Raw genomic sequence first — 26,966 nt, 5'->3', positions numbered from 1 at the left:
TTTTAATTTTTCCCCTTTTTTATTTATTTTTCCTTCATTCGTTTCTACTTTTTTTCCTTTTTTAATTTTTTCCTTTTTTTCTTTTTTCTTTTTTCCTTTTTTTCTTTTTTCTTTTTTCTTTTTTATTTATTCCTTTTTAATTATTTATTCCTTTCTTTATTCCTTTTATTATTTATTCCTTTTTATTTTTTTCATTTATTCCTTTTTTTTAAATTTATTTATTCCTTTTTTATTTATTCCTTTTTTTAATTTATTGCTTTTTTTTCATTATTTATTCCTTTTTTTTTAATTCATTCCTTTTTTATTTATTCCTTTTTTAATTCTTTTTTAATTCTTTTTTAATTCATTCCTTTTTTTTCTTCATTCCTTTTTTCTTCATTCCTTTTGATTCACTTTTTTATCCATTCCTCTTTTAGGAATTTGCTCCTTTTCATTCATTCCGTTTTTAAATCCTTTCCCTTTCCCCCCTTTTCCCCTTTATTCCCCCCACTTTTATTTATTCCTTCCCCCCCCCCTTTATTCCCATCCCGTTTCTCTGCCCCCCCCCCAATTTTTTGGGCGATGTCCCCCAATAAAAACCCGGACGGAATTTTACAAACGATGCAAACGAGATGCAAACGAGCGCCGATTCCATCCAATAGGCGGCCGAGGGGGGCGTGGCCTCGCGAGGGGGGGGGGCGGGGACCCCTCAAGGTCACCCCCCCCCCACGTCCATATAAGGACCCGCCCCCGTCGCCATGGCGACCGCCGTGACGTCACCGCGGGGACACCGCGCTGCGGGAACCCCCCCGCCCCGCCCCCCCCCGCTTTGCGGCATCCCGAGGGCACCCCAAGGACCCGCATCCCGTTGCCATGGCAACCGCCGTCCCGTTGCCATGGAGCTTCCCCCCCCCTCCCCCCCCCCCATCACTGCAGACCCTCCCCCATCCCGTTGCTACGGAGCTCCCCGTCCCGTTGCCATGGCGACCGCCATCCCGTTGCCGTGGACACCCCCGCGGCTCCCCCCACCCCGTTACCATGGAGATCCCCCCCCCTTTCCCCCCCGGCCGCTGCAGACCCCCCCCCCCCATCCCGTTGCCAGGGATCTCGGATCTCCCCACTCGTTGCTATGGCAACCGCCACCCCGTTGCTACGGACCCCCCCCCCATCTTGAATGTCGGATCTCCCCCCTCCCACTGCAGTGGACCCCGCCCCCCCCCATCCCGTTGCTACGGAGCCCCGTTGCCATGGAGGCCCCCCACCCCGCTGCCATGCAGCCCCCCCCCCCATTCTGTTGCCATGGAGCCCCGTTGCTAAGGAGCCCCTCATCCCGTTGCTATGGAGCCCCGTTGCTAAGGAGCCCCCCCATCCCGTTGCCATGGAGTTCCGTTGCTAAGGAGCCCCCCCATCCCGTTTCTATGGAGCCCCCCCATCCTGTTGCTATGGACCCCCCCCATTTCGTTGCTAAGGAGCCCCCCCACCCCGTTGCTATGGATCCCCGTTGCTAAGGAGCCCCCCCCATCCCGTTGCTATGGAGCCCCGTTGCTAAGGAGCCCCCCCCCATCCCGTTGCTATGGATCCCCGTTGCTAAGGAGCCCCCCCATCCCGTTGCTATGGATCCCCGTTGCTAAGGAGCCCCCCCCCATCCCGTTGCTATGGATCCCCGTTGCTAAGGAGCCCCCCCCATCCCGTTGCTATGGAGCCCCGTTGCTAAGGAGCCCCCCCCCATCCCGTTGCTATGGAGCCCCGTTGCTAAGGAGCCCCCCCCATCCCGTTGCTATGGAGCCCCGTTGCTAAGGAGCCCCCCCCATCCCGTTGCTATGGAGCCCCGTTGCTAAGGAGCCCCCCCATCCCGTTGCTATGGAGCCCCGTTGCCATGGCGACGGCCGCGGGGATGCTGCGGCGGCGCCGGGGATTACTGCAGAGAAATGGGGGGGGGCGGGGGGAATTTGAGGGGAGGGTCATTAAGGAGAGCGTTAATTAATGGGGGGGGGGGGGGGGAAGCATTGCGGTGATGGGGCGCATTGCGGGGGGGGGTTCTATGCGGGGAAACGCGGGGGAGTCGTTAAGGGGATGCACTAATTGAGGGCATTAAGGGGGGGTCATTAAGGGGATGCATTAATTGAGGACGCAAAGGCGGGGCGTATCAAGGGGGGGGGTCATTAATTGAGGGCATTAAGGGGGGGGTCGTTAAGGGGATATACTAATTGAAGGCATTAAGGGGGGGTCATTAAGGGGATGCATTAATTGAGGACGCAAAGGGGGGGGCGTATCGGGGGGGGGTCGTTAATTGAGGGCATTAAGGGGGGGCATTGGGAGGTCATTAACATGGGGTGTCATTAAGGCGGTGTCATTGAAGCGTTCATTAATGGGGGGGTCATTAAGGGGAGGGGTTCATTAAGGGTGATCATTAAGGGGATGCATAAATTGAGAGCATTAAGGGGTTTGTTAGGGGGGGTCGTTGAGGGGGGGTCAGAAATTGGGGTCATCAAGGGGGAGGTCATTAAGGGGGGGTTCATTAATTGAGGGCATTAAGGGCTGTCATTAAGGTGCTGCATTGCAGGGGGGATAATTAAGATGGGAGTCCTTATGAGGGGGTGGGGGGGGGCACTAATTGGCAGCAATTAAAAGTGACTCCTTAAGTGGGGGCTCACTGGGGGCAGCTGGGGGGTCATTAAGGGGAGGGGGCATTAATTGGTGGCAATTAAGAGGGGGTCGTTAAGAGGGGCCTCTCGTTAAGGGGGGTGTTATTATTGGGGAGCGTTAATTCAGAGGAGCCATTGGGGGGGGGGGCACTAATTGATGATCATTAAGGGGGGGGGCTCATTAAGGAGGTTGGTTATTGGGGTTTTAATTAATAGGGGGCTCGAGAAGGGGGTCACTAATTGGCAGTGATTAGGTGGGGGCTCATGAATTGGGGGGGTTATCGGGGGCATTAATTAAGGGGGGGTTCATTAGGGGGGGGTCACTAATTAGTAATAACTAAGGGGGGTTCGTTAAGGGAGGGGCTTATTAATGGGGGCTCATTAAGGGGGGCACGAGGGGCTCATTAAGGGGGTCATTGGAGTTCTAATTAACGAGGGGCTCACGAAGGGGGTCACTAATTGGCGGTGAAGAAGTGCGGGCTCACCGAGAGGGTCTCATTAAGGGGGGGGGGGGCCGTTAATTAAGAAGTGGGGTGGGGGGGGGTCACTGAGGACCCCTCCCCCCCGCCCCCCCCAACGCGGAGCATCCGCAGTAAAAGGGGCGTGGCTTCGCCGGGCGGGGTGGGCGTGGCTCCGCGGGAGGCGCTCTTCCATTGGTCCGCCCGGCCCCGAAGCCCCGCCCCCCTGTAAGCCCTGAACGCGGCGCTCCGAACCCGGCTCAGAACCGCGCGGGGTCCGCGGCGCTGCCAGGCGGCACCGAGCGCAGAACCGAACCGGGCCGGGGGGGGGGAGAACCCCGACGGGAGCGCCGCCACCATGGGGGTACGTGGGGGGGGCGGGAAATGGGGGGGAGGGGGGCGAGGAGTGGGAAAATCGGGGGGGGGGGGATTGGTGTGGAAATGGTGTGAAATGGTGTGAAATGGTGTGAAAAGGTGTGAAAAAGGAGTGAAAATGGTGTGAAATGGTGTGAAAAAGGTGTGGAAATGGGAGTGAGGGGGTGGGGGGTGTGAGAGTGGGGGGAAGATGGTGTGAAAATGGGAGTGAGAGGGGAGGGGAGTGTGAAAATGGTGTGAAAATGGGAGTGAGAGGGGAGGGGAGTGTGAAAATGGTGTGAAAATGGTGTGAAAATGGGAGTGAGGGGAGGGAAGTGTGAAAGTGGGGGGGGAATGGTGTGAATATGGTGTGAAAACGGGAGTGAGAGGGGTGGGGAGTGTGAAAGCAGGGTGAAAAGGGTGTGCAAATGGTGTGAAATGGGTTTGAGAGAGGGGTAGGAGGAGTGCAAATGATGTGCAAATGGGGGTGGGAGGGGCGGGGGTGTGCAACGTGGTGTGCAAATGGGGGTGTGCAAAGGGGGTGGGTGGTGGTAAGAGTGTGCAAGTGGTGTGAAAACGGCGCGCAAATGGGAGTGGGGGGTGGGGTGTGAAAATGGGGGGCAGTGTGCAAATGGTGTGCAAATGGGGGGATGGGGCACGAGTGTGGTGTGAGAGGGGACGAGGCTGCTGGAGGAGAGTGCAAGGTGTAGAAGGAGCGTGCAAATGAGTGTGCATGGTGACAGGGGAGTGAAAATGGCGTGCAGCGGTGTGCGAGGTGATAGAAGGGTTTGGAAATGGGCGTGCAAGGTGTGAAACGGGCTGTGCGAGGAGGTGGGAGCCGCTGGACAAGTGTGCAAGGGGACAGCAGGTGTGAAAAGGATGTGAAAGGAACTGGAGGGGTGTGCAGGGCTGGTGCAAAGGTGCCAAGAGGGGGGTGGAGGGGCGTGCGGAGCACAAGGAAGGCGTGCAAGAGGCGTGCAAGGTGCTGGAGGGGCCGCAGTGCGGCAGGAGCGTGCAAAGGGACTGCAGAGGGGTGCGCAGTGCGCCATGATGCACGTGCAAGGTGTGCAAGGGGCGTACGAGGCGTGCAAGGGGACTGCAGATGGGCGCACAAGGCGCCCTATGCAGCGTGCAAAGGGTGTGCAAGGCGCCAGCATCTGTGCCCGAGGCGTGCAAGGCACTTGTGAGGCTCAGTGGTGCAAAGGGCCGTGCGGTGGGTGTGCAATGGGTGTGCAAAGCGCAGTGCGGCGCTGGGGGGGAGGGGGGGAAGTTGCATAATCCCCCCCCTCGTGTCGCACGTGGCCTCGCGTGTGTCCCCGTGTCCTTGGGGCCATGCGTGTGTGTGGCACCACGGGCGTCCTCGTGCACGTCCTCGTGCAAATGGAGGTGTCCCTGTGTGTGTGTCCCCCCGTGTCCCAGCGGCCGTGCAAATCGTGGTGTCCCCATAGATGTCCCCCCAAACCTGTGTCCCCTTTGCACGCCCTCGTGCAAATCGTGCTGCCCCCATCTGCCTGCCCCGATGTCCCCGTGTCCGTGTGTCCCCACGTGTGTCCCCGTGTCCTTGCGGCCGTGCAAACCGTGCTGTCCCCACGCACGTCCCCGTGCGCCCGTGTCCCCGTGCACGCCCTCGTGCAAACTGCAGTCTCACCGTCGGTGTCTCCGTGTGGCTCTGTGCCCCCACGTGTGACCCTGTGTCCTTGCGGCCGTGCAAATCCGTGTCCCCGTGGGCCCCTGTCCCCGTGCACACCCGCGTGCAAATCACAGCGTCCCCGTAGCTGTCCCCACAAGTCCGCGTCCTCGTGCCCATCCTCGTGCAAATCAGTGCCCCCATCGATGTCCCCATATGTGCACGTCCTCGTGCAAATGGCGGCGTCCCCAACCCCATAGGGGACCCCGGGACCCTATAGGTGTCCCCATACACGTCCCAGTGTCCCCATAGGGGACCTTATGGCCCTGTCCCCATAGGGGACCCTGTAGGTGTCCCCATATACATCCCAATGTCCCTATAGAGGATATTATGGCCCTGTCCCCATACACATCACAGTGTCCCCATAGGGGACCCCATATCCCCACAGATGTCCCCATAGGGGACCCTGTGTCCCTGTCCCCATAAGTGTCCCTATAGGTGTCCCCATACACAACACAGTGTCCCCATAGGGGACCCCGTGTCCCTATAGATGTCCCCCATAGGGGACCCCACATCCCTATAGCTGTCCCCATACGCATCTCCGTGTCCCTATAGAGGACCTTATGGCCCTGTCCCCATAGGGGACCCCGTGTCCCTGTCCCCATAGGTGTCCCTATAGACATCACAGTGTCCCCATGAGGGACCTGATGTCCATATCCCCATAGATGTCCCCATAGGGGACCCCATATCCCTGTCACCCTATAGGTGTCCCTATAGACATCAGTGTCCCCATAAGGGACCCGATGTCCCCATAGGGGGCCTCATGTCCCTATAGATGTCCCCATATGTGTCCCTATAGATGTCCCCATAGGGGACCCTGCGTCCCCATAGACGTCCCCATAGACGTCAGTGTCCCAATAAGGGACCTCGTGTCCTTGTCCCCATAGGTGTCCCTATAGACGTCCCCCATCGGGGACCCCACATCCCTATAGCTGTCCCCAGAGGTGTCCCTGTGTCCCTATAGATGTCCCCATAGGGAACCCGGTGTCCTTGTCCCCGTGTCCCTATAGGTGACCCTATAGGTGTCCCCATACACGTCCCAGTGTCCCTATATGTGTCCCCACCCCATATGTGTCCCTATTATGTGTCCCCACCCCTATATGTGCCCCCATAGTGTCCCTATAGGGGTCCCCCGTAGCGTCCCCATAATGTCCCCTATAGTGCACCCCCATAATGCCCCCATATGGGGGTCCCCATATTGCCCCCCCCCCAGTGTCCCCATAAGCAGCCTCCCATAGTGCCCCCCCCCATATTGTCCCCATATGGGGGTCCCCTATAGTGCCCCCCCCATAATGATGTACCCTATATTGCCCCCCCCCACCAATAACGACCCCATATGGGGGTCCCCCATAGTGTCCCCCCCCCAAAATCCCCTATATTGACCCCCCCCCACCAATAACGACCCCATATGGGGGTCCCCCATAGTGTCCCCCCCCCCAAATCCCCTATATTGACCCCCCCCACCAATAACGACCCCATATGGGGGTCCCCCATAGTGTCCCCCCCCCAAAATCCCCTATATTGACCCCCCCCACCAATAACGACCCCATATGGGGGTCCCCCATAGTTCCCCCCAAAGTCCCCCATATTGCCCCCCCCCATATTGTCCCCATAGGGGGGGGGTCCCTATTGTTCCCCCCTCTCCCCCCCCCCATTTTCCATAGGGAAAGGGGTCTTTTGGGGGGGCTGTTAAGATGAAAATGTTGGGGACCCCCCTTAAAAAATGAGAAAATTCCCCAAAAATGGGGACCCCCCCCAAATAATAATGGGACCCCCCCGAAATGGGGGCACCCCCGTAGAAAAATGGGGTCCCCCATAGAAATAGGGGCTCCCTCCTCTCCCCCCCCCTCCCAAAAATGTTTGGGGTCCGAAGTGCCCCCACCCCACAAATTGCTTCTAATAACCCCCCCCAAATATTTAGGGTTCTAATTGCTCCCCCATTGCATTATAGGGTCCCAGTGCCCCCCCCCATAATATTTAGGGTCCCAGTTGCCCCCCCCAGCGCCCCCATTACATTATAGGGCCTCAATTGCCCCCCCCCCACAATATTATAGGGTCCATTCCCCCAATATGGTCCCAATTGCCCCCCCCCCAATATATTTAGGGTGTCTCCCCCCCCATTATATTATAGGGCCCCAATCCTCCCCCCTCAATATTTAGGGCCCCCCCCCAATATTATAGGGTCCATCCCCCCCAATATGGTCCCAATTGCCCCCCCCATAATATTTAGGGTGTCCCCCCCCATAATATTATAGGGCACGAATCCCCCCCCCCAATATTTAGGGTCCCACCCCATTATAGGGCCCCAATTCCCCCCCTATTATTTAGGGTCCCCCCCCCCAGCATTTAAGCCCCCCCCCCAATATCTCAGGTAAGTTCCTATGGGGGGGCGCCGCCTTTTTTGCCCCCCCCCCCCCCCAAAAAAAAAAAAACCCAAAGCTTTTTGCTATGGGGCGGCCCCACATCCCCCGCCCCCCCCCGCTGCCCCCCCCCAATAAATCCGGATTAGGAAGGGGGGATTTGGGGGGGGGGGGGGCGGCAGATGGCGGTGGGGGAGGGGCGGCCGGGGGGGGGGGGGAGGGGGGGATTTTGGGGTCATTTGGGGTCATTTGGGGTTTTTTTTTCGGGGGGGGGCGGTTGTGATTTTGGGGGGGGGATTTTGGGGTCATTTGGGGTTTTTTTTTGGGGGGGGGGAGGTTGTGATTTTGGGGTCATTTTGGGGGGGGGATTTGGGGGTCATTTGGAGTCATTTTGGGGGGCGATTTTGGGGTCATTTGGGTTTTTTTTTAATGATTTTTAATTCGGGGATTTTGTTGTTGTTGTTTTTATTAACGAGGTTTTAATTGAGGTTTTAATGAGGGTTTTTTTTTGAATTTGGGGCTTGGGATTCCTGTGAATCCGTTTAATTTCTGGTTGATTTCCGCGGTTCGTTTCTTAATTGCTTTAATTGGCCGATTTTCAGTTCCTCCCCCATTTCCTTCCTCAGGCTTTGATTCCGTTTCCGTTTCCGTTCCTTTATTTCTTTTATTATTATTATAGTTTCTTTTATTTCCTGTTTAGTTTCCTGTTAATTTCCTGTTAATTTCCTGTTAATTAATTTCCTGTTAATTTCCTTTTCTATTTGTTTCCTTCTTTCTTTGTTTCCGTTTTGTTCCTTTTTTTATTTCCTTTTTTACTTATTTCCTTCTTTATTGATTTCCCTTTCGATTTCCTTTTAGATTTCTTTTTAATTTCTTTTTTATTTCCTTTTTATTTGTTTCCTTTTTAATTTTTTCGCTTTTAATTTCCCTTTTAATTTCGTTTTTAATTTCCTTTTAAATTTCCTTTTTAATTTCGTTTTTAATTTAGTTTTTAATTTCCTTTATTATTTCCTTTTGATTTCCTTTTGATTTCCTTTTAATTTCCTTTATTATTTCCTTTTGATTTCCTTTTAATTTCCTTTTGATTTCAATTTCCTTTTGATTTCCTTTTTAATTTCCTTTTAATTTCCCTTTAATTTCCTTTTGATTTCCTCTTTATTTCCTCTTGATTTCCTCTTGATTTCCCTTTCATTTCCCCTTATCCCCCCCTCCCTTCTTGCTGGGCTGTCCGCTCTCCCAATTAACGGCGCCGTTAATCACCTCCCTTTTCTCCTTCCGTTACCTTGGGGCCGTTTGGGGCGTTTTTGGGGTTTCTGCTGCGGGATTTTTGGGGTCCTTTGGTGCCTTGGGGCCGTTTGGGGCTTTTGGGCTCTTTGTGGGTTTCTTCGGGTTCTTCTTTGGGTTTGGGGCCATTTTGCTGCTTTTGGGGCCATTTTGTCCCTTTTGTGTCAATTTCAGTGGGGTTTTGGGGCCATTTTGTCCCTATTGGGGCCATTTTGGTGCTTTTGGGGCCATTTTATCACCTTTGGGGCCATTTTGTCCTTTTTGTGTCGATTTCAGTGGGGTTTTGGGGGCCATTTTGTCCCTATTGGGGCCATTTTATCGCTTTTGGGGCCATTTTGTCCCTTCTGTGTCGATTTCAGTGGTGCTTTTGGGGCCATTTTATCACTTTTGGGGCCATTTCAGTGGGGTTTTGGGGCGATTTTGTCCCTATTGGGGCCATTTTGGTGCTTTTGTCCCTATTGGGGCAGTTTTATCACCTTTGTGTTGATTTCAGTGGGGTTTTGGGGTCCATTTTGGTGCTTTTGGGGTCATTTCATCCCCTTTGTGTCAATTTCAGTGGGGTTTTGGGGCCATTTTGGTGCTTTTGGGGCCATTTCATCCCCTTTGTGTCGATTTCAGTGGGGTTTTGGGGCCATTTTGGTGCTTTTGGGGCCATTTCATCCCCTTTGTGTTGATTTCAGTGGGGTTTTGGGGTCCATTTTGGTGCTTTTGGGGCCATTTCATCCCCTTTGTGTCGATTTCAGTGGGGTTTTGGGGCCATTTTTGTCCTTTTTGTGTCGATTTCAGTGGGCTTTTGGGGATTTTTGGTGCTTTTGGGGCCATTTCATCCCCTTTGTGTCGATTTCAGTGGCGTTTTGGGGCCATTTTGGTGCTTTTGGGGCCATTTTGTCCCTTTTGTGTCGATTTCAGTGGGGTTTTGGGGCCATTTCGCCCCTTTGCTCTCGATTTCCATGGGGTTTCCGGGGCTCTTGTGGTGCCTTTTGGGGGTGGTCGCATCCCGGGGGGTCCGGGGGGTCCGGGGGGGTCGGGGTCGGCGCGGTGACAGCGGAGCAGCCGTGCGGGACCCCGTCCCCCCCCGCAGTACGGCGGCTCCGACAGTTACCGGGTGGCCACCACCGCACAGGACAAAGGGGAGAAGGAATCCCCCAAAAAGGGGAAGGGGAAGAGGGACCTCGACGACCTCAAGAAGGAGGTGGCCATGGTCAGTATGGGGGCGACTGGGGGGGGGGGCAGTGGGGGCTGTGGGGGCATTGGGGGCATTGGGGTCAATGGGGGCATTGGGGGTATTGGGGTCTATGGGGGCGGTGGGGGCTTTGGGGTCAATGGGGGCATTGGGGGCAATAGGGGCATTGGGGGTACTGGGGTCTATGGGGGCGGTGGGGGCTTTGGGGTCAATGGGGGCATTGGGGGCAATAGGGGCATTGGGGGTATTGGGGTCTATGGGGGCATTGGGGGCATTGGGGTCAATGGGGGCATTGGGGGTATTGGGGTCAATGGGGGCATTGGGGGTATTGGGGTCTATGGGGGCGGTGGGGGCATTGGGGTCAATGGGGGCATTGGGGGTATTGGGGTCTATGGGGGCGGTGGGGGCTTTGGGGTCAATGGGGGCATTGGGGGCAATGGGGGTATTGGGGGTATTGGGGGTATTGGGGGTATTGGGGTCAATGGGGGCATTGGGGGTATTGGGGTCTATGGGGGCATTGGGGGTATTGGGGTCAATGGGGGCATTGAGGGTATTGGGGTCTATGGGGGCGGTGGGGGTATTGGGGTCTATGGGGGCATTGGGGGTATTGGGGTCAATGGGGGCATTGGGGGCATTGGGGGTATTGGGGTCTATGGGGGTGGTGGGGGCTGTGGGGGCTATGGGGGCATTGGGGGTATTGGGGTCTATGGGGACAGTGGGGTCTGTGGGGGCATTGGGGTCAATGGGGTCTGTGGGGACAGTGAGGGCATTGGGGGCAGTGGGGGTATTGGGGTCTGTGGGGTCATTGGGGTCAATGGGGGCATTGGGGGTACTGGGGTCTATGGGGGCGGTGGAGTCAATGGGGACAGTGGGGGTATTGGGGTCTGTGGGGACAGTGGGGGCAGTGGGGGCATTGGGGTCTATGGGGACAATGGGGGCAGTGGGGTCTGTTGTGGCAATGGGGGCATTGGGGTCAATGGGGACAATGGGGGCAGTGGGAGCATTGGGGTCTATGGGGGCCATGGGGTGACTGGGGGGGCCTTGGAGGGTGGGGGAGGCACTGGGGTCAGTGGGTCTGTGGGGTCAATGGGGGAAGAGGGACCTTGCCAACCTCAAAAAGGAGGTGGCCGTGGTCAGTATGGGGGCGGGGGGGGTTGGGGTCTATGGGGGCATTGGGGTGGATGGGGGCATTAATGGGGTCAATGGGGACAATGGGGGTAATGGGGTCAATGGGGGCATTAATGGGGTCAGTGGGGCATTGGGGACATTGGGGGCAGTGGGGTCAGTAGGGTCAATGGGGGGTGGGGGTCAGTGGGGTGATTGGGGGCAGTGGGGGGGGTTGGGGAGATGGGGGGGGCAGGGAGGGCTGTGGGTTTGGGTCTGGGGGCTCCAATCAGCGGGGTCTGCCCCCCACGTGGGTCTGGGGGGTTTGGGGGGGTCCGATCAATGGGGTTTCCCCCCCCAACCCCACAGACGGAGCACAAGATGTCCATCGAGGAGGTGTGCAGGAAGTACAACACCGACTGCGTGCAGGTGGGACCCCCCCCAAAAATGGGGTCCTCTGGGGGTGGGGGGGGGGGGGCTCTGCTGGGTCCCTCTTCGACCCCCCCTCTGTGGGTTTCCTCCATGGGGTCTCTGTATGGGGTCCCTGTGGGTCTCCCTATGGGGTCTCACTGGGGTGCCCCTCTGTGGGGTCTCCTATGGGATCCCCTCCATGGGGTCCCTGTGGGATTTGCTATGGGGTCTCACCGGGGTGCCCCTCTGTGGGGTCTCCTGTGGGATCCCCTCCACGGGGTCCCTGTGGGATTTGCTATGGGATCTCACTGGGGTGCCCCTCTGTGGGGTCTCTTATGGGATCCCCTCCACGGGGTCCCTGTGGGATTTGCTATGGGATCTCACTGGGGTGCCCCTCTGTGGGGTCTCTTATGGGATCCCCTCCACGGGGTCCCTGTGGGATTCGCTCTGGGGTCTCTGTGGGTCCCCATGGGTCTGTATGGGGTCTCTCTGAGGGTCTTTCCGTGGCTCCCTATGGGGTCCCCCTTCTATGGGGGTCTCTCCGTGTGTCCCTCTGGGTCCCTATGGATCTCAGTGCGTCCCTATGGGTCCCTCCATATGCCCCTATAAATCCTAATGGCTCCCTATGGGTCCCTATGGGTCCCTTTGTGTCCCTTTAAATCCTAAGGTGTCCCCATGAGTCCCCATGTGTCCCCGTGTGTCCCTATGGGTCTCCATGTGTCCCTATGGTCCCCATGTGCCCCTATAAATCCTAATGTGTCCCCATGTGTCCCCATGTGCCCCCATGAGTCCCTATGGGTCCCCGTGTGTCCCTATAAATCTTAATGTGTCCCCATGTGTCCCCATGAGTCCCCATGTGTCCCCGTGTGTCCCCATGTGCCCCTATAAATCCTAATGTGTCCCCGTGTGTCCCCATGAGTCCCCATGAGTCCCCATGTGTCCCCGTGTGTCCCTATAAATCCTAATGTGTCCCCATGAGTCCCCATGAGTCCCCATGTGTCCCCGTGTGTCCCTATAAATCCTAATGTGTCCCCATGTGTCCCCATGAGTCCCCATGTGTCCCCATGGGTCCCCATGTGCCCCTATAAATCCTAATGTGTCCCCATGAGTCCCCCTGTGTCCCCATGTGTCCCCATGAGTCCCCATGTGTCCCCATGAGTCCCCCTGTGTCCCCGTGTGTCCCTGTGTGTCCCTATAAATCCTGATGTGTCCCCCTGTGTCCCCCTGTGTCCCCATGGGTCCCCATGAGTCCCCATGTGTCCCCATGTGCCCCTATAAATCCTAATGTGTCCCCATGAGTCCCCATGAGTCCCCCTGTGCCCCCCTGTGTCCCCCTGTGCCCCCCTGTGCCCCCCTGTGCCCCCTGTGCCCCCTGTGTCCCCCTGTGCCCCCCTGTGCCCCCCTGTGTCCCCCTGTGCCCCCCTGTGTCCCCCTGTGCCCCCTGTGTCCCCGTGGGTCTCAGCGGGTCCGTCGGTGCCCGCAGGGTCTGACGCACAGCAAGGCGCAGGAGATCCTGGCTCGGGACGGCCCCAACGCGCTGACCCCCCCCCCGACGACCCCCGAGTGGGTGAAGTTCTGCCGGCAGCTCTTCGGGGGCTTCTCCATCCTGCTGTGGATCGGCGCCATCCTCTGCTTCCTGGCCTACGGCATCCAGGCGGGCACCGAGGACGAGCCCTCCAACGACAACGTAGGGGCTGGGGTCTGTGGGGTGGGGGTGGCTATGGGGTCTATGGGGTGGGAGGGGGCTATGGGGTCTATGGCAGCCAGGCGGGCACCGAGGACGAGCCCTCCAACGACAACGTAGGGGCTGGGGGGTCTGGGGGGGTATGGGGGGGCTATGGGGTCTGTGGGGTGGGGGTGGCTATGGGGTCTATGGGGTGGGAGGGGGCTATGGGGTCTATGGCAGCCAGGCGGGCACTGAGGACGAGCCCTCCAACGACAACGTAGGGGCTGGGGGGGCTGGGGGGTGGGAGGGGGCTATGGGGTCTGTGGGGTGGGGGGGTTGGGGATGGGGGGGTTATGGGGTCTGTGGGGTGGGAGGGGGCTATGGGGTCTGTGGGCTGGGGGTGGCTATGGGGTCTATGGGGTGGGAGGGGGCTATGGGGTCTGTGGGGTGGGAGGGGGCTATGGGGTCTGTGGGCTGGGGGTGGCTATGGGGTCTATGGGGTGGGAGGGGGCTATGGGGTCTATGGCAGCCAGGCGGGCACTGAGGACGAGCCCTCCAATGACAACATAGGGGGCTGGGGGGGTATGGGGGGGCTATGGGGTCTGTGGGGTGGGGGGGTTGGGGATGGGGGGGTTATGGGGTCTATGGGGTGGGAGGGGGCTATGGGGTCTATGGCAGCCAGGTGGGCACCGAGGATGAGCCCTCCAACGACAATGTAGGGGCTGGGGGGGTATGGGGGATATGGGGTGATGGAGGTGGGGGGGGGGCTGGGGGGGGCTCCAATGTGGGGTCCGTGGGGCTCCACTTATGGGTCAGTGGGGCTCTGGCTATGGGGTCTATGGGGCTCCATTATGGGGTCTACTGGGCTCCACTTATGAGATCCATGGGGCTCCATTTATGGGGCAGTGGGGCTCTGGTTATGGGGCAGCGAGGCTCCACTTACGGGGTCTATAGGGCTCCATTATGGGGTCAGTGGGGCTCCGGTTATGGGGTCTATAGGGCTCCATTATGGGGTCAGCGGGGCTCTGGCTATGGGGCTGGCGCTGGCCAGCCGTGCCATAGTGCAGCTCTACTTATGGGGCTCAGACCCCGCTGTGGGGCTGCCCCACATGTCGCTGCTGTGCCCCACAGCTGTACCTGGGCATCGTGCTGGCCGCCGTCGTCATCATCACGGGCTGCTTCTCCTACTACCAGGAGGCCAAGAGCTCCAAAATCATGGAGTCCTTCAAGAACATGGTGCCTCAGGTGGGGCTGGGCGCTGTGGGGCAGCAGTGGGGCTGGGGGTTGGGGGTGGGCTGGGTGGGGCAGCAGTGGGGGTCTGTGGGGCTGTTGTGGGGCGAAGGGGTGGGGCTGCTGTGGGGCTGCTGTGGGGCTGGGGGAGTGTGGGGTGCTGTGGGGCTGGGTGCTGTGGGGCAGCTGTGGGGCGGGGGGTGGGCTTGAGGCTGGGTGCTGTGGGGCTGCTGTGGGGCTGTGGGTGGGGTTGGGGCAGCTATGGGGCTGTGGGGCAGCTATGGGTGCAGGGTGTGGGGATGGGCTGCTGTGGGGCAGCTATGGGGCAGGTGTGGGTCTGTGGTGGGGCAGGAGTTGGGGTTGGGGCTGCTGTGGGGCTGGGTGCTATGGGCAGCTATGGGGCAGGTTTGGGGATGTGGGTGGGGTTGGGGCAGCTATGGGGCTGTGGGGCAGCTATGGGGCAGGGGGTGGGGTTGGGGCTGCTATGGGGCAGCTGTGGGGCAGGGGGTGGCTGTGGGGCTGCTGTGGGGCAGCTGTGGGGCAGCTATGGGGCAGGGGGTGGGTGTGGGGCTGCTGTGGGGCTGGGCGGTGTGGGGCAGCTACAGGGGGTGGGGATGGGCTGCTGTGGGGCTGGGTGCTATGGGCAGCTATGGGGCAGGTGTGGGGCAGGTGTGGGGCTGGGTGCTGTGGGGCAGCTATGGGGCAGGGGGTGGGGTTGGGGCTGCTGTGGGGCATCTGTGGGGCTGGGTGCTGTGGGGCAGCTGTGGGGCAGCTGTGGGGCTGGGCGCTGTGGGGCAGCTGTGGGGCTGGGCGCTGTGTGGGCCCGTCGGTGGGGCAGCCCCACAGCGTGGCTCCCGCAGCAAGCGCTGGTGATCCGCGAGGGGGAGAAGATGCAGCTGAACGCGGAGGAGGTGGTGGTCGGCGACCTCGTGGAGGTGAAGGGTGGTGACCGAGTCCCGGCGGATCTGCGCATCATCTCCGCGCACGGCTGCAAGGTACTGCGCCCCACAGCGCCGCCACGCGGCGCCACGCGGTACTGCGCCCCATAGCGCTGCCCCGTAGTACTGCCTTATAACACTGCCCCACAGCGCCGCCAAACGGCGCCACGCGGTACTGCGCCCCACAGCGCTGCCCTATAGCACTGCCCCACAGCGCCGCCAAACGGCGCTGCGCGGTACTGCACCCCACAGCGCTGCCCCGTAGTACTGCCTTATAGCACTGCCCCACAGCGCCGCCAAACGGCGCCACGCGGTACTGCGCCCCACGGCGCTGCCCTATAGAGCTGCCCTATAACACTGCCCCACAGCGCCGCCGCACGGCGCCACGCGGTACTGCGCCCCATAGCGCTGCCCTATAGCACTGCCCCACAGCGCCGCCAAACGGCACCAGGCGGTACTGCACCCCACAGCGCCGCCCCATAGAGCTGCTCTATAGCACTGCCTCACAGCGCCGCCACACGGCGCCACGCGGTACTGCGCCCCATAGCGCTGCCCTATAGCACTGCCTCACAGCGCCGCCAAACGGCGCCACGCGGTACTGCACCCCACAGCTCCGGGCGGTACTGCGCCCCATAGCGCCGCCCCATAGCGCTGCTCTATAGCACTGCTGCACAGCGCCACCAAACGGCACCAGGCGGTACTGCACCCCACAGCACCGCCCCATAGCGCTGCTCTACAGCACAGCCCCACAGCGCCGCCCCCTGGCGCCGCGCGGTACTGCACCCCACAGCACCATCCTACAGCGCCACCCCACGGCGCCCCGCGGTACTGCGCCTCACGGCACCACCCCACGGCGCTGCCCCACAGAGACCCCCCCCCCAATTCCCCCCGCTTCGACCCTCCCCCTGCCCCCCCCCAGGTTGACAACTCCTCCCTGACGGGCGAATCGGAGCCGCAGACGCGCTCCCCCGACTGCACCCACGATAACCCGCTGGAGACCCGCAACATCACCTTCTTCTCCACCAACTGCGTCGAGGGTCAGCGGGGGGTGGGGGGGCGGCCGTGGGGCAGCTGTGGGGCCGGGGGGTTGGGGGGTGGAGGGGGGAGAGGTGAGGGTCTGCAGGGAGGGGCTGTGGTGCGGCTGAGGGGCAGCTGTGGGGGGGGAGGGAAGCTATGGGGCAGGGGTTGGGGGTGGGGGCAGCTGTGGGTCCCCCCGTATCTCTTTCCCCCCCCCAAATCTTCCCCGTACCTCCTCAAGCACCCCCCAGTATCCCCATATATCCCCCCCCCAATATCCCCATACCTCCCCCCATACACCCCCCCATCCTTCCCCCATACCCTCCGATAGCCCCCCATTCCCCCATATCCCACCCCATATCCTCCCCCATGTCCCCCCCATGTCCCCCCATGTACCTCCCCCCCTCCCCCCCACACCCCCTCCCCATAATTCCCCCCATACCTCACCCCTACCCTCCAATAGCCCCCATATCCCCCCCATATCCCCCCCGTATCCCCCCAAACACCTCCCGTGACCCCCTTATCCCCCCACATCCCCCCTATGTACCTCCCCCACTCCCCCCCATACCCCCTCCCCATAATCCCCCCCATACCTCCCCCCTACCCTCCGATATCCCCCCATATCCCCCCCAACACCCCCTGTGTCCCCCCCACATCCCCCCCATGTACCTCCCCCCCTCCCCCCCATACCCCCTCCCCATAATCCCCCCCATACCTCCCCCCTACCCTCCGATATCCCCCCATATCCCCCCCGTATCCCCCCCAACACCCCCTGTGTCCCCCCCATGTCCCCCCCATGTCCCCCCCATGTACCTCCCCCCCTCCCCCCCATACCCCCTCCCCATAATCCCCCCCATACCTCCCCCCTACCCTCCGATATCCCCCCATATCCCCCCCAACACCCCCTGTGTCCCCCCCATATCCCCCCCCACATCCCCCCCATGTACCTCCCCCACTCCCCCCATACCCCCTCCCCATAATCCCCCCCCCTTACACCCCGCAGCCCCCCCTGACCCCCCGCCCCCCTCCCCCCCCACAGGCACAGCCCGGGGGGTGGTGATCGCCACGGGGGACCGCACGGTGATGGGTCGCATCGCGACGCTGGCGTCGGGGCTGGAGGTGGGGAAGACCCCCATCGCCGTGGAGATCGAGCATTTCATCCAGCTCATCACCGGCGTCGCCGTCTTCCTCGGCATCTCCTTCTTCGTGCTCTCCCTCATCCTGGGCTACACGTGGCTCGAGGCCGTCATCTTCCTCATCGGCATCATCGTGGCCAACGTGCCCGAGGGGCTGCTGGCCACTGTCACCGTAAGCCTAATTACCCCACTCGTTAATTGCCCCGGCGCTCGTTTGTTTATAGCCTGCAGTTCCCCAACTGGACACCAGGGGGCGATAGAGACCAATCTATGTCACAAAGCACTACGTTCGTTATCTGGCTCCTTAATTATCCCGCTCTTCAATTATCCCACTCACTAATTAACCCACTCCCGATCTCACTGATTAATTACCACAGTAATAAGCCTCACTGGTTTACTATCGAACTCACTAATTGCCCCGCACGTTGATCAGCTCCTGTGTGTGCCTGCAGTTTCCCAGCTGGACACCAGGGGGCGATAGAGACCAATCTATGTCACAAAGCACTATGTTCGTTATCTTGCTCCTTAATTATCCCGCTCGTCAATTATCCCACTTGCTAATTAACGTACTCCCGATCTCACTGATTAATTACCACAGTAATAAGCCCCACTCGTTAACTGTCGAGCTCACTAATTGCCCCGCACTCCTATGATCAGCTCCTATGTGTGCCTGCAGTTTCCCAGCTGGACACCAGGGGGCGATGGGGAGCAACAGGGAGCAGCGCCACGTCCCGCTCATTAATATGCTTATTCCCCTTTATTACTTATTGTCCTTTATTAGTCGACCTACTCACGACCTCGCCCACTAACCGCCGCGCTAATAAGTCGTTAATTACAGCACTAATAACTCTCGCTCATTAAGCGTCCTGCCCCGTTTGTCGGTTGGCTGCGATGCCTGCCCGCAGTTTCCCGGCTGGACACCAGGGGGCGATAGAGAGCAATGGGAGCGATAGAGGGCGATGGGCGCCACGCCCCCTCGCTAATGACCCCGCTAATTAATGAATGACCCCGCTAATTAATTACCCCCAGGTGGGCCTGACTCCGAAGGCCGCTCACACGGCCCTCAGCGATGACCCCGCGCTAATTAGCCCCGGTGCCCCCAGGCCTGACTTTGTCGTCTCGTCCCCCCCGCTAACGACCCCGCTGCCTAATTAACGCCCCCCGCTGCCTAATTAACGCCCCCAGGTGTGCCTGACGCTGACGGCCAAACGCATGGCGAGGAAGAACTGCCTGGTGAAGAACCTGGAGGCGGTGGAGACCTTGGGCTCCACGTCCACCATCTGCTCCGACAAAACCGGGACCCTCACCCAAAACAGGATGACTGTGGCACACATGTGGTTCGACAACCAGATCCACGAGGCCGACACCACCGAGGACCAGTCCGGTACTTGGGGGGCGATATGGGGCGATAGGGGGTGATATGGGGTGGTTATGGGGCGATATGGGGTGGTTATGGGGTGATATGGGGTGGCTATGGGGTGATATGGGGTGATATGGGGCACACATGTGGTTCGACAACCAGATCCACGAGGCCGACACCACCGAGGACCAGTCCGGTACTTGGGGGGCGATATGGGGTGATAGGGGGTGATAGGGGGTGATATGGGGTGGTTATGGGGTGATATGGGGTGGTTATGGGGGGTTATGGGGTGGTTGTGGGGTGGTTATGGGGGAATATGGGGGGATATGGGGGGTTATGGGGTGGTTATGGGGCGATATGGGGGGTTATGGGGTGGTTGTGGGGTGGTTATGGGGCAGCGATGGGGCACTGATGGCTCCCCCATGGGCAATGTGTTCAGTAAGAGCTCGGCCGCCTGGGTGGCACTGATCCTATGGGTCCCTATGTGTCCCTATGGGTCCCTATATGTCCCCATACGTCCCCATACGTTCCTATATGTCCCCACACGTCCCCAGGCACGGTGTTCGACAAGAGCTCTGCCACGTGGGTGGCACTTATCCTATGGGTCCCTATGTGTCCCTATGGGTCCGTATGTGTCCCTATGGGTTCCTATACATCCCTATGTGTCCCTATGGGTTCCTATACATCCCTATGTGTCCCTATGGGTCCCTACATGTCCCTATACGTCCCTATACGTCCCCAGGCACGGCGTTTGACAAGAGCTCTGCCACGTGGGTGGCCCTGTCGCACATCGCTGGGCTCTGCAACCGCGCCGTCTTCAAGGGGGGGCAGGAAAACGTCCCCATCCTGAAGGTGGGGGCTGGGGGGGGCTGGGGGGGGGTTGTGGGGGGGCTATGGGGACTATGGGGGGCTATGTGGGGCCTATGGGGCGCTATGGGGGGGCTATGGGGGCTATGAGGGGGGCTGTGGGGGGGCTATGTGAGGCCTATGGGGGTGCTATGGGGTGCTATGGGGTGCTATGGGGGGCTATGTGAGGCCTATGGGGGGCTATGTGGGGCCTATGGGGCGCTATGGGGGGGCTATGGGGGCTATGAGGGGGGCTGTGGGGGGGCTATGTGAGGCCTATGGGGGTGCTGTGGGGTGCTATGGGGGGCTATGGGGGGCTATGTGAGGCCTATGGGGTGCTATGGGGGGACTATGAGGGCGCTATGGGGCGCTATGGGGCCAGGGCTGTGGCAGGGTCCTATGGGGGCAGTTTTGGGGTCCCGTGGGGTGAGTGATGGGATGCTATGGGGTGACATGGGGCGCTATGGGGCTGGGCAGATTGAGGCCCTATAGGGGCCGTTTTGGGGCGCCATGGGGCAGGGCAGGTCGGGGCCCTATGGGGGCAGTTTGGGGGCGCTATGGGGCAGGGCTGTATTGAGGCCCTATAGGGGCAATTTTGGGGTGCTATGGGGTGACTGATGGCGCTTTGGGGCAGCGCTGTGTTGAGGCCCTATAGGAGCAGTTTTGTGGCGCTATGGGGCCGGGCAGGTCAGGACTTTATAGGGGCAGTTGGGGGCGCTATGGGGCAGGGCAGGTCAGGGCCCTATAGGGGCAGTTGGTGGCGCTATGGGGCAGGGCAGGTCAGGGCCTTATAGGGGCAGTTGGGGGCGCTGTGGGGCCGGGCAGGTCGGAGCCCTATGGGGGCCGCTTGGGGGCGCTATGGGGCCGGGCAGGTCAGGACCTTATAGGGGCAGTCGGGGGCGCTATGGGGCAGGACAGGTCAGGACCTTATAGGGGCAGTTGGGGGCGCTATGGGGCCGGGCAGGTCAGGGCCTTATAGGGGCAGTTGGGGGCGCTGTGGGGCAGGACAGGTCAGGACCTTATAGGGGCAGTTGGGGGCGCTATGGGGCCGGGCAGGTCAGGACCTTATAGGGGCCGTTGGGGGCGCTATGGGGCCGGGCAGGTCAGGGCCTTATAGCGGCAGTTGGGGGCGCTATGGGGCAGGGCAGGTCAGGGCCCTATGGGGGCAGTTTGTGGCGCTATGGGGCCGGGCAGGTCAGGACCTTATAGGGGCAGTTGGGGGCGCTATGGGGCCGGGCAGGTCAGGACCTTATAGGGGCAGTTGGGGGCGCTATGGGGCAGGGCAGGTCAGGGCCCTATAGGGGCAGTTGGGGGCGCTATGGGGCAGGGCAGGTCGGAGCCCTATGGGGGCCGCTTGGGGGCGCTATGGGGCAGGACAGGTCAGGGCCTTATAGGGGCAGTTGGGGGCGCTATGGGGCCGGGCAGGTCAGGACCTTATAGGGGCCGTTGGGGGCGCTATGGGGCCGGGCAGGTCAGGGCCTTATAGCGGCAGTTGGGGGCGCTATGGGGCAGGGCAGGTCAGGGCCCTATGGGGGCAGTTTGTGGTGCTATGGGGCCGGGCAGGTCAGGACCTTATAGGGGCCGTTTGTGGTGCTATGGGGCCGGGCAGGTCAGGACCTTATAGCGGCAGTTGGGGGCGCTGTGGGGCCGGGTTTGGGTCCCGCCCCACAGCCGTGGGTCCCGCCGCCCCACAGCGCGACGTGGCGGGCGACGCGTCGGAGTCGGCGCTGCTGAAGTGCATCGAGTTGTCGTCCGGCTCCGTGAAGGTGATGCGGGAGCGCAACAAGAAGGTGGCCGAGATCCCCTTCAACTCCACCAACAAGTACCAGGTGCCCGCAGCGCCGACACACGGAGAGCCCAAAATGCGCGCAGAGCCCCCCAAATACACAGAGAGACCCCAAAATGCGCACAGAGCCCCCAAATACACGGAGAGACCCCCGGAATGCATGCAGACCCCCCCCAAATACATGGGGAGCCCCCAAAACGCACACAGCCCCCCCCCAAATATACAGAGAGCGCCCAGAATGCATGCAGACCCCCCCAAATATACGGAGAGCCCCCCAAAATGCACGCAGACCCCCCCAATATATGGAGACCACCCCAAAATGCGTGCAGACCCCCGCCCCAAATACATGGGGAGCCCCCAAAACGCGCGCAGACCCCCCCCAAATACATGGAGAGCGCCCAGAATGCATGCAGACCCCCCCCAATATATGGAGAGCCCCCCAAAATGCACGCAGACCCCCCCCAATATATGGAGACCACCCCAAAATGCGTGCAGACCCCCCCCAAATACATGGGGAGCCCCCAAAACGCGCGCAGACCCCCCCCAAATACATGGAGAGCCCCCAAAATGCACACAGACCCCCCCCAACACACGGAGACCCCCCCAAAATGCGCGCAGACCCCCCCCAAATATATGGAGAGCGCCCAGAATGCGCACAGACCCCCCCCAACACACGGAGAGCCCCCCAAAAATGCACACAGACCCCCCCCCAAATATATGGAGAGCCCCCAAAATGCCAGCAGACCCCCCCCCAAAATATGGAGAGCCCCCCAAAATGCGTGCAGACCCCCCCAGATATACGGAGAGCCCCCCAAAATGCACGCAGACCCCCCCAATATATGGAGACCACCCCAAAATGCGTGCAGACCCCCGCCCCAAATACATGGGGAGCCCCCAAAACGCGCGCAGACCCCCCCCCCATAACCCCATCCACCAGACCGAGGACCCCATGTTCCCCCTGTGAGACCCCCACATCCCCCCTTACCCCAAATCCCCCCAAAACCCCTCACCCCCCACACCCCCTATACCCAGTGAGGGGGGGTCACAGCCCCCCCCACCCCATGACCCCCCCCCCGTGTCGTCCCCCCCCCCAGCTCTCCATCCACGAGACCGAGGACCCCATGTTCCCCTGTGAGACCCCCACATCCCCCCTTACCCCACATCCCCCCAAAACCCCTCACCCCCCACACCCCCTATACGCAGTGAGGGGGGGTCACGGCCCCCCCCACCCCATGACCCCCCCCTCCGTGTCGTCCCCCCCCCCAGCTCTCCATCCACGAGACCGAGGACCCCATGTTCCCCTGTGAGACCCCCACATCCCCCCTTACCCCACATCCCCCCAAAACCCCTCACCCCCCAACCCCCCTATACCCAGTGAGGGGGGGTCACGGCCCCCCCCACCCCCATGACCCCCCCCCCGTGTCCCCCCCCCCATCTCCCCATCCACGAGACCGAGGACCCCATGTTCCCCCTGTGAGACCCCCACATCCCCCATTACCCCACATCCCCCCAAAACCCCTCACCCCCCAACCCCCCTATACCCAGTGAGGGGGGGTCACGGCCCCCCCCACCCCATGACCCCCCCCTCCGTGTCCCCCCCCCCCCAGCTCTCCATCCACGAGACCGAGGACCCGAACGACAACCGCTACCTGCTGGTGATGAAAGGAGCCCCGGAGCGGATCCTGGACCGCTGCTCCACCATCCTGCTGCAGGGCAAGGAGCAGCCGCTGGACGAGGAGATGAAGGAGGCCTTCCAGAACGCTTACCTGGAGCTGGGGGGGCTGGGAGAGAGAGTGCTGGGTACGGGGGGGGCCGGGGGGGTCCTGGGGGGGGTCTTGGGGGGGTTATGTGGGGATTTGGGGGGGATATGGGGGAATTTGGGGGGGTTATGGGAGGATCTGGGGGGATTTGGGGGGCTTTTTGAATGCATACCTGGAGCTGGGGGGGCTGGGGGAGAGAGTGCTGGGTACGGGGGGGGGGGGGGTCCTTGGGGGGGGTCTTGGGGGGGTTATGGGGGGATTTAGGGGGAATTTGGGGGGGTTATGGGGGGATTTGGGGGGGATATGGGGTGATTTAGGGGGGATTTGGGGGGGTTATGGGGGGATTTCGGGGGCTTTTTGAATGCATACCTGGAGCTGGGGGGGCTGGGAGAGAGAGTGCTGGGTACGGGGGGGCCGGGGGGGGTCCTGGGGGGGGATTTGGGGGGATTTGAGGAAGTTATGGGGTGATTTAGGGGGGATTTGAGGGGGTTATGGGGAGATTTGGGGGTCCTGGGGGTCCTTCCAGAATGCCTACCTGGAGCTGGGGGGGTCTTGGGGGGGATTTGGGGCACCTGGAGCTGGGGGGGCTGGGAGAGAGAGTGCTGGGTACGGGGGGGTTCTGGGGGGGTCCTGGGAGGTCTTTGGGGGTCTTCCTTTGGTGTGTAGGGCAATGTGGGGCCATGGGGTAATTTGGGGAGGGGTCTCACCTCCGCCCCCCCCCGCCCCCCCAGGCTTCTGCCACTTCTACCTGCCGGAGGAGCAGCACCCCAAAGGGCTTCTGGGGGGGATCCCGGGGGGTCTTTGGGGGTCTTCCTCTGCCGTGTGGGGCAATGTGGGACCTCGGGGTAATTTGGGGAGGGGTCTCACCTCCGCCCCCCCCAGGGTTCTGCCACTTCTACCTGCCGGAGGAGCAGCTCCCCAAAGGGGGTCTCTAGGGGGGATCTCTGGGGGGTCCCACAGGTCTTTGGGTGCTCTTGGGGTGTCCCGGGGGTCTTTAGGGCTCTTCGGGGTAATTTGGGGAGGGGTCTCACCTCCGCCCCCCCCCCGCCCCCCCCCAGGCTTCTGCCACTTCTACCTGCCGGAGGAGCAGCACCCCAAAGGGCTTCTGGGGGGGATCCTGGGAGGATCCTGGGGGGTCTTTGGGGGGTCTTCCTCTGCCGTGTGGGGCAATGTGGGACCTCGGGGTAATTTGGGGAGGGGTCTCACCCCCGCCCCCCCCCCAGGGTTCTGCCACTTCTACCTGCCGGAGGAGCAGTACCCCAAGGGCTTCGCCTTCGACTGCGACGACGTCAATTTCGCCACCGACAACCTGTGCTTCGTGGGGCTGATGTCCATGATCGACCCCCCCCGCGCCGCCGTCCCGGACGCCGTCGGGAAATGCCGGAGCGCCGGCATCAAAGTGAGACCCCTCCCCAAATTGGGAGCGGTGCGGGGACACCGGAAATTGGGGGGGAAAGGGGAGGGGAAATGGGGGAGAGGGGGGCGGAGGGTTGGGGGAGGTTTGGATGGCAGAAGTGGGATGAAATGGAGCCCCCTCCCCAAATATGGGGGTCTCTGATGGGGGGGGTTGGAGGACACTTGAAAAATGGGGGGGGCCGTGGGGGTCGGGGGACCCCAAAAATGGGGGGGAGGGGGTGGAAAATGGGGAGAGGGGGGCGGAGGGTTGGGGGAGGTGGGATGGCAGAAGTGGAAGCAAATGGAGCCCCCCCCAAATATGGGGGTCTCTGGAGGGGGGGGAGTTGGGGGTTTGGGGACACCTCAAAAATGGGGGGGGCCGTGGGGGTCGGGGGACCCCAAAAATGGGGGGGAGGGGGGGGAAATGGGGGAGAGGGGGGCGGAGGGTTGGGGGAGGTGGGATGGCAAAAGTGGGATGAAATGGAGCCCCCCCCCCTCTGAAATTAAGGGGGTCTCTGATGGGGGGGGGGTTTGGGGGACACTTGAGAAATGGGGGGGGGGGCTGTGGGACTTGGGGGGACCCCAAAAATGGGGGGGAGGGGGGGGGAAATGGGGAGAGGGGAGCTGAGGATTGGGGGAGGTGGGATGGCAGAAGTGGAAGCAAATGGAGCCCCCCCCAAATATGGGGGTCTCTGGAGGGGGGGGAGTTGGGGGTTTGGGGACACCTCAAAAATGGGGGGGGCCGTGGGGGTCGGGGGACCCCAAAAATGGGGGGGAGGGGGGGGAAATGGGGGAGAGGGGGGCGGAGGGTTGGGGGAGGTGGGATGGCAAATGTGGGATGAAATGGAGCCCCCCCCCTCTGAAATTAAGGGGGTCTCTGATGGGGGGGGTTTGGGGGACACTTGAAAAATGGGGGGGGGGGTGGGACTTGGGGGGACCCCAAAAATGGGGGGGGAGGGGGGGGGAAATGGGGGAGAGGGTTGGGGGAGGTTTGGAGGTGGGATGGCAGAAGTGGAAGCAAATGGAGCCCCCCCCCTCCCCAAATATGGGGGTCTCTGCTGTCGTTCCCCCCCCCCAAAAAAAATGGGGTCTGTGATGGTCTTCCCCCCCCCCCCTCCCCCAAAACAACGGGGGCTGTTTTTGTTCTCCCCCCCCCAAATCACGGGGTCTGTGATGGTCTGCCCCCCCCCTCCCAAAAAAAAACAACGGGGTCTGTTTTGGTGCCCTCCCCCACCCCAAAAAAAAAACAACAACGGGGTCTATTTTGGACCCCCCCCCCGAAAAACAACGGGGGGTAGGTGACCATGGTGACGGGGGATCACCCCATCCGTGGGGCCAATGGGCTCAATGGGGCCAATGGGATCAATGGGATCAATGGGATCAATGGGGTCAATGGGATCAATGGGATCAATGGGGTCAATGGGATCAATGGGATCAAAGGGTCTCGGATCAATGGAGGACATGGGGCTCAATGGGATCAATGGGATCATAGGAATCAATGGGATCAGTGGGGCTCAATGGCATCAATGGGGTCAATGGGATCAATGGGATCAGTGGGGTCAATGGGATCAATGGGATCAATGGGGTCAATGGGCTCAGTGGGGTCAATGGGGCCGATGGGATCAATGGGGTCAATGGGGCTCAAAGGGAGCAGTGGGTCTCAATGGGATCAATGGGGTCAATGGGATCAATGGGGTCAATGGGCTCAGGGGGTCTCAATGGGATCAGTGGGGCTGAAGGTGGGGCTGTGCCCCACAGGTGATCATGGTGACGGGGGATCACCCCATCACGGCCAAAGCCATCGCGGCCGCCGTGGGGATCAGTGGGGTCAGTGGGGTCAATGGGGTCAATGGGACTCAAAGGGATCAATGGGATCAAAGGGGCTCAGTTGGATCAATGGAGGACATGGGGCTCAATGGGATCAATGGGATCATAGGAATCAATGCGATCAATGGGGCCAATGGGATCAGTGGGTCTCAATGGGATCAATGGGGTCAATGGAGTCAATGGGGCCAATGGGATCAACGGGATCAATGGGGTCAATGGGATCAATGCGATCAATGGGGTCAATGGGGCCGATGGGATCAATGGGGTCAATGGGTCTCAAAGGGAGCAGTGGGGCTCAATGGGATCAATGGGGTCAATGGGGTCAATGGGATCAATGGGGTCAATGGGGCTCAAAGGGAGCAGTGGGTCTCAATGGGATCAATGGGGTCAATGGGATCAATGGGCTCAATGGGATCTGTGGGTCTCAATGGGATCAATAGGATCAATAGGATCAGTGGGGCTGAAGGTGGGGCTGTGCCCCACAGGTGATCATGGTGACGGGGGATCACCCCATCACGGCCAAAGCCATCGCGGCCGCCG

The 26,966-nt window shown here is 60.7% G+C and overlaps 1 protein-coding gene across 2 annotated transcripts in view; it reads left to right on the top strand.

The window, feature by feature from the left end:
* The first annotated feature begins 3,290 nt into the window (after nucleotides 1–3,290).
* ATP1A3 (ATPase Na+/K+ transporting subunit alpha 3) overlaps nucleotides 3,291–26,966 on the top strand; it is a 38,240-nt gene continuing 14,564 nt past the window's right edge. For both annotated transcript variants that reach the window (XM_090127959.1, XM_090127960.1), the window contains exons 1-13: nucleotides 3,291–3,446; nucleotides 9,849–9,968; nucleotides 11,424–11,483; nucleotides 12,949–13,152; nucleotides 14,263–14,376; nucleotides 15,222–15,356; nucleotides 16,219–16,336; nucleotides 17,356–17,624; nucleotides 18,638–18,836; nucleotides 19,555–19,664; nucleotides 21,353–21,487; nucleotides 23,052–23,244; nucleotides 24,428–24,603. In XM_090127959.1, coding sequence (XP_089984085.1) covers nucleotides 3,441–3,446; nucleotides 9,849–9,968; nucleotides 11,424–11,483; nucleotides 12,949–13,152; nucleotides 14,263–14,376; nucleotides 15,222–15,356; nucleotides 16,219–16,336; nucleotides 17,356–17,624; nucleotides 18,638–18,836; nucleotides 19,555–19,664; nucleotides 21,353–21,487; nucleotides 23,052–23,244; nucleotides 24,428–24,603 — 1,839 coding nt within the window. In that variant the 5' untranslated portion in view covers nucleotides 3,291–3,440. The remainder of the gene's footprint in view (nucleotides 3,447–9,848; nucleotides 9,969–11,423; nucleotides 11,484–12,948; nucleotides 13,153–14,262; nucleotides 14,377–15,221; nucleotides 15,357–16,218; nucleotides 16,337–17,355; nucleotides 17,625–18,637; nucleotides 18,837–19,554; nucleotides 19,665–21,352; nucleotides 21,488–23,051; nucleotides 23,245–24,427; nucleotides 24,604–26,966) is intronic.

Source organism: Phasianus colchicus, chromosome 32, assembly GCF_987193195.1.
Source record: "Phasianus colchicus chromosome 32, bPhaCol1.hap1.1, whole genome shotgun sequence".
Lineage (NCBI taxonomy): Eukaryota > Metazoa > Chordata > Aves > Galliformes > Phasianidae > Phasianus > Phasianus colchicus.
This window is presented reverse-complemented; position numbering and strand designations above follow the sequence as displayed.